This window comes from Diaphorina citri, unplaced genomic scaffold, assembly GCF_000475195.1.
Source record: "Diaphorina citri unplaced genomic scaffold, Diaci psyllid genome assembly version 1.1 scaffold2156, whole genome shotgun sequence".
Taxonomy (NCBI): domain Eukaryota; kingdom Metazoa; phylum Arthropoda; class Insecta; order Hemiptera; family Psyllidae; genus Diaphorina; species Diaphorina citri.
In genome coordinates, this window is record NW_007379581.1 from 35,563 (window position 1) to 42,329 (window position 6,767).

Below are 6,767 nucleotides of genomic sequence, written 5' to 3' on the forward strand. Positions count from 1 at the left end.
AGGGAAAAAATGGAGTGATTCAGTTACCTGAAGAGTACGGAGTTGATTGATATACTTGATTGATATACGGAGTTGATTGATAATAAAGAAAATGGAGTGATTCAGTTACCTGAAGAGTACGGAGTTGATTGATATACTTATACATACTTGATTGATATACGGAGTTGATTGATAATAAAGAAAATGGAGTGATTCAGTTACCTGAAGAGTGCGGAGCTGATTGATATACCACTGCTGATCGCGACACCTCTGGAAAAATGTCGGCGGCCGGACTTGAAACCTGAAATCCATTCAAAAGATGTTTTAATTAGTTTCCGTGAGATACGCACGGTGCCTAGATATTTTACAGTTTGGGAAGGATTGGATGTTTAAAAACCTTTTTTTTTCATTTGAGGATAATCACTCATTTATTGAGGTATTTCGCATATACATAGGCTCACAAAATTATATTATTATTATTATTATTATTATTATTATTATTATTATTATTATGACCAGGGAGGTCTGATTGTTCCTAGACTTGTGAAGTCTTCCTCTTACAGTTTTTTCGTTCTTTCGAATAGGTACCTCAGTTTCTGTAGGTACATCAGTTTCCAAGATTCCTAATTTACTGTCGAACTTTTATTTTTATTATTATCGACTAAAAAGTTGAAAAGTAATAATATCCACTCACCTCTTCACTGTCCGGATAGTTAGATAGGAGTGAGCATAAACTCGCGGTCACACTCTGCTCCCCACTGGCTACACTGCGGTCCCCTCCACTGCCCACACTTTGGTCACCACTGAGACCAGCCCCTCCACTTGCCTCTTCACCTGGAATAGAAAGTAAACGTAAAATCATAGAAGTTTAGATTTTTACTTTCTATTACTACAGTATGGACCGATTGCAATACTTTCATTACTATACTAAGTAGTACTTTCATTACTATACTAGTACTTTCATTACTATACTAGTACTTTCATTACTATACTAGTGCAATACTTTCTATTGCTATTGCAATGCAATACGTACTATTGCAATACTTTCATTACTATACTAGTAATGAAAGTATTGCAATCGGTCCAAATTTTCAAAATCGGGAAATGGTTGGAAATATCCATTTTGGGATCCCCTGATGTCAAAAAAAGTGGTTTTTAGCCCATGTTCTGTACGCACGTAGGTATGTACGGATGTACGTATGTACTACCGGTTTAAATGGGAAAAGGTGGTATACAAAATATCTCAAGAACGGTTTGTCGTAGAGCGATTTTTTCAGTCCTATCCCAGCAGGATAAACAAGGTATATTCTATTCTATAGCTCAGCTATACTAGTAATGAAAGTATTGCAATCGGTCCACATTTTCAAAATCGGGAAATGGTTGGAAATATCCATTTTGGGATCCCCTGATGTCAAAAAAAGTGGTTTTTCGCCCATGGTCTGTACGCACGTATGTACGGATGTACGTATGTACTACCGGTTTAAATGGGAAAAGGTGGTATACAAAATATCTCAAGAACGGTTTGTCCTAGAGCGATGAAATTTGGTATGCTATCCCGGTATGGTCCAAGGACGCGACTGTAACAATTTGGTGAAAATCGGACAGTCACTCATCCAGATATCAACCAAAGTCAATGTTGCTTCGAACTTCGAAAAAAAAAAAATCAATTTTTTTCGTACTTTATATGATTTCTGATTACACGGGGAGTATTTTAAGATAGAAAATCTTTGGACTTAGAAAGTATGTACTACAGGTTTAAATGGGAAAAGGTGGTATACAAAATATCTCAAGAACGGTTTGTCGTAGAGCGATGAAATTTGGTATGCTATCCCGGTATGGTCCAAGGACGCGACTGTAACAATTTGGTAAAAATCGGACAGATATCAACCAAAGTCAATGTTGCTTCGAACTTCGAAAAAAAAAAATCAATTTTTTTCGTACTTTATATGATTTCTGATTACACGGGGAGTATTTTAAGATAGAAAATCTTTGGACTTAGAAAATATGGTCCAAGGACGCGACTGTAACAATTTGGTAAAATCGGACAAACCGTTCGAATTTCCATTCTTTCTAACCATTTTTTTTCCGTTTTTGGATAGGCATGGATGTAAAAGATTGTGCCTTGAAGTATTGCAAAACGGTGCCGAGGTACAATCTTTAAAAGGAGTGAAAAGCCCACTTTCGCCATTCAATTAATGCACAGGCAATAGTAATGAACAGATAGGATTTTGTTCAGTTACCTTCATCATTGGTACGAGCCGAAGTTTTGCTCTGGTTGTCTGCACCATTCTCCCCGGATTCGTTCAAAGGCGCTGAGTATACCTGCACATTCCGAAATAGAGAGCATGGTTGGCAAAGTGGTAGGTATGCTTACACAAAAGGCCCACTACAAGGCTTAGGTGTAGGGACAAAAAAAATCTGGTGTGAACATCACACGACTTATTATTAAATATGTTTTGTCATATATAAGGTCATATAAAGGTAATAAGTTTTGTAGTTACCTCTTTCATAACTTCATCACACGACTTTCCTTATCTTATTAAATGATGCTTAGTTGAGTGTTCTTTTACCTTACTTTTTACAATATCTCTAGCCGTTTAGTCGGTATAGCTGAAAACTGCCAAAAAAAAAAAAAAAGAAACCAATTGAAACCCCCCAAAAAGCGATCAAAAAACCAAAAACTGCCAAAAAAAAAAAAAAAAACCGATTGAAACCCGCCAAAAAGCGATCAAAATACGACCAACCGCAGCACCTATCTTAACCAAACGCTATGTGTTATATTCTTGTCTCAATGTGGTACATTCTTGTCTCATTTGTGGTCTACATACCAAATTTCAAGTCTCTAGCTCATACCGTTCCCGAGATATTATTGAATTACACCGAAAACCGCCAAAATGCCGCCAACCATTGCAGCGATCCTAACCAAAAGTTCCGTGTCGCATCCTCGTCACATTGGACAGCTGCATGCCAAATTTCAAGTCTCTAGCTCTTACCGTTCTCGAGATATTTTGTTTACAGACGGACAGAAGGACAGACAGACACACGGACCAATGGCTGAAACTTTGTATTTAGGTTCTGGGGACCTCAAAACGTGTTTTGGCACTAAAAACTGACCATTGAAAATTTGACCCAATTACATTACTTTTCTTCCTATAGGATAAGAAAGTAAAAACAGTCCCAAAGGATGGGTTCAGGTTCTACCGATCTAGCAAAGTGGTAACGCGCTTGTTTGCCATGCAGAAGGTCCCGGTTTTGAATCCCACCATCGAAAAAAAAAGAACAAGCATATTTTAAATGCAAAGATGAAGTAATAATATTAATTGAAAGTTTTTGTAACCCTTTCAGCTAAGCTGGTGTTGGGTTACAAACAATATATATAACAGAAATTCCTTTCTTAGAAAACAGTGATCCATATATATTTTCGATTGTTATCCATATAAATATATTTCCCGTAAATAAGATTTATAAGATTAGTGATCCATTTATAACAGTGATCCATATATATTTTCTATTGTTATCCATATATATTTCCCATAAATAAGATTAGTAAGATAATCCAAACAAACCTTACCTTTAGCATTATCAGCAGTAGTATTACTATTACTATTCGTAGTAGAAGTAGTATTATAACTCGTGGGAATTGGGTCTTCGCCTTCTCTGGTATTATTGGTCGCTTCTTCGTCTAGGAACACGTTTACGTTCAACACATCTGGATCACTGTCCTGGAAAAGAAAATGTGGAGTGAATATCACACGGCTCACTATTACCAACATGATCAAGAGGGAAGCCTACGACGCATAACTTCATAGATGTCCATCAAGCCTGTGCGAAAATGATGGGAAACAAATGTTTTCAGTGTTTGGCAACTTTCGAGATCAAACCTAGTAGACACTACAAGACAAGAAAACTGTTTCAGGAATAAGTCTGGAGAGGAGAAATGTTGCCCGATTGTTGCAAAAACATTTCTGGATTGTTGAGAAACAATGTTTCTGCAGAAAATGTTGCTTGTGTAGGTGTAAGAATATCGTTCACAACCAACATCATATGTTATTTATGTATTTGACAGAGGCTTTTTTGTGACAGGGTTTGACCAGGGAGGTCTGATTGTTCCTAGACTTGTGAAGTCTTCCTCTTACAGTTTTTTCGTTCTTTCGAATAGGTACCTCAGTTTCTGTAGGTACATCAGTTTCCAAGATTCCTAATTTACTGTCGAACTTTTATTTTTATTATTATCGACTAAAAAGTTGAAAAGTAATAATATCCACTCACCTCTTCACTGTCCGGATAGTTAGATAGGAGTGAGCATAAACTCGCGGTCACACTCTGCTCCCCACTGGCTACACTGCGGTCCCCTCCACTGCCCACACTTTGGTCACCACTGAGACCAGCCCCTCCACTTGCCTCTTCACCTGGAATAGAAAGTAAACGTAAAATCATAGAAGTTTAGATTTTTACTTTCTATTACTACAGTATGGACCGATTGCAATACTTTCATTACTATACTAAGTAGTACTTTCATTACTATACTAGTACTTTCATTACTATACTAGTGCAATACTTTCTATTGCTATTGCAATGCAATACGTACTATTGCAATACTTTCATTACTATACTAGTAATGAAAGTATTGCAATCGGTCCAAATTTTCAAAATCGGGAAATGGTTGGAAATATCCATTTTGGGATCCCCTGATGTCAAAAAAAGTGGTTTTTAGCCCATGTCTGTACGCACGTAGGTATGTACGGATACGTACGTACGTACGTACTACAGGTTTAAATGGGAAAAAGTAGAATGTTGTGAACAAAATATCTCAAGAACGGTTTGTCGTAAAGCGATGAAATTTGGTATGCTATCCCGGTATGGTCCAAGGACGCGACTGTAACAATTTGGTAAAAATCGGACAGATATCAACCAAAGTCAATGTTGCTTCGAACTTCGAAAAAAAAAAATCAATTTTTTTCGTACTTTATATGATTTCTGATTACACGGGGAGTATTTTAAGATAGAAAATCTTTGGACTTAGAAAATTTTTCAAAAAAAGTTCAATTTTTGGACACTTTTTAATGATCCCTCATTACATGGGGAGTATTTTAAAATAGGAAATTTTCGACCAAAAATTGGCCGCCGTGGGCGGCTTAGGCTCGGGACTTAGAAAAATTTTCATTTTTTTTTAAAAATACATATTTCGTAAATGTAATAGAAAGTCGTGTGATGTTCACACCGGATTTGTTTTTGTTTTTTCAAGAGGTTTGATAGAGGGAACTCCAACAACGGAGATCTTATCGTCCCAAATTGTGCCTTGAAGTATTGCAAAATGGTGCCGAGGTACAATCTTTAAGAAGGAGTGAAAACCCCACTTTCGCCATTCAATTAATGCACAGGCATTAGTAATAAACAGATATGATTTTGTTCAGTTACCTTCATCATTAGTACGGGCCGAAGTTTTGCTCTGGTTGTCTGCACCATTCTCCCCGGATTCTTGTCGACCCCGGTCTGCATCACTGTCCTGTAGACCCCGGTCTGCATCAGGCGAGGTTTGGTCCCCCGTTTCCCCACTGGGCGGGGCCAAGGAGACATCGGTAGGGGCCAGCGGGGGAGGAGTGGGCTCTGCCTCGACCGAGGTGGATGAGGTGGACTCCGCGACTGCAATGGGTTAAAGGACACGAAAAGATACAGAAATGGGTTAAATCTCATATCACTTGTTAATAGGTTACGAAGTAGAAACACATAGAAATAATCCCCCCCCCCCCCAAATGGGGGAAAAAAAAAAGGCACTCTGTTTTATTTAAATTAACTTTTCACATAGAAATAATCCCCCCCCCCCATAATGGTGAAAAAAAAAACGGCTCTCTGTTTAATGTAATTAACATTTTTTTAAAGGGATTTGATAGAGAACAACGGAAACTTTAAATAAATGAATCACTAATAAATAAATTACAAATTACAAAAAAAATCTTCTCGTCCCGAAAGCGAAGAGAGAAGGACAGGAAGATAGAAAGAAAACCGTTCCGAGAACGAACCTTATCTCCATAGGATAAAGGCGAACCGGTATTTACAGACCTGACGCTTACATGGCATGCAGATGCGCTACCTCCCGAGCTATCTGTGTCGTAGCATGCCCATCCCGTAGTATGTCTCTCATCGGATGGGCGAGAAGAGACACAATACCTACTTGAATTTAGGTGCTGGGTCAACACGAGAACACCAGACATTAACCCGTTGAAATACACTCGCCTGCACAAAAAGCGACTCGAACTTTTCCTTTTACAAAACCTACGATATTTCCTTTAATACTTTACCTAAATTCTTCCAATCAGTCTCATTTTGAAGCTCATATTGTCAACTTATTGTTACAATTTTATACCCAATTTTATTTTTTAAAAAACAATTGAGTTTTAGTCCCAAATTTGTGTTTTTCCCACAGGATGTCAAAAAAAAGCATCTGGAATGAAGTTTTCTTACCTTGAATAAAATTTAAACAAATCAATTTCGTGAACTGGTTAATCGATTTTATAGAGAATCGATGTTTTCTGTTGCCGTTTCTTGCTCATATGACAGTTCGGAGTCGATTTGACATCGATCTGATGTATAAGAGTTGCGCACCGTACTCATTAAGTTGCGCGCTCATAGCTTAGGTACCTTGATTGTTGCGACTAGAGGAAGAGGAGGATGCGTAAGAGTTGCGCACCGCACTCATTAAGTTGCGCACTCATAGCTTACCTTGATTGTTGCGACTAGAGGAAGAGGAGTATGCGTAAGAGTTGCGCACCGCACTCATTAAGTTGCGC

The 6,767-nt window shown here is 38.0% G+C and overlaps 1 protein-coding gene and 1 long non-coding RNA gene across 2 annotated transcripts; both read right to left on the reverse strand.

Annotated features, from left to right (window-relative positions):
* Nucleotides 1-680: 680 nt before the first annotated feature.
* On the reverse strand, nt 681-2,278 carry LOC113471204. The gene is made up of 2 exons (XR_003393992.1): nt 2,220-2,278; nt 681-813 (listed from the first exon to the last, which is right to left on the reverse strand). It is a non-coding gene; the product is annotated as an uncharacterized LOC113471204 (long non-coding RNA).
* Nucleotides 2,279-3,324: 1,046 nt separating this feature from the next.
* Nucleotides 3,325-6,761, reverse strand: LOC103518335. Its single transcript, XM_026830172.1, has 5 exons — nt 6,700-6,761; nt 5,398-5,622; nt 4,249-4,388; nt 3,551-3,701; nt 3,325-3,329 (listed from the first exon to the last, which is right to left on the reverse strand). Exons 1-5 carry the CDS (start codon nt 6,755-6,757, stop codon nt 3,325-3,327), a joined length of 579 nt encoding a protein of 192 aa, XP_026685973.1. The 5' UTR covers nt 6,758-6,761.
* Nucleotides 6,762-6,767: the final 6 nt, after the last annotated feature.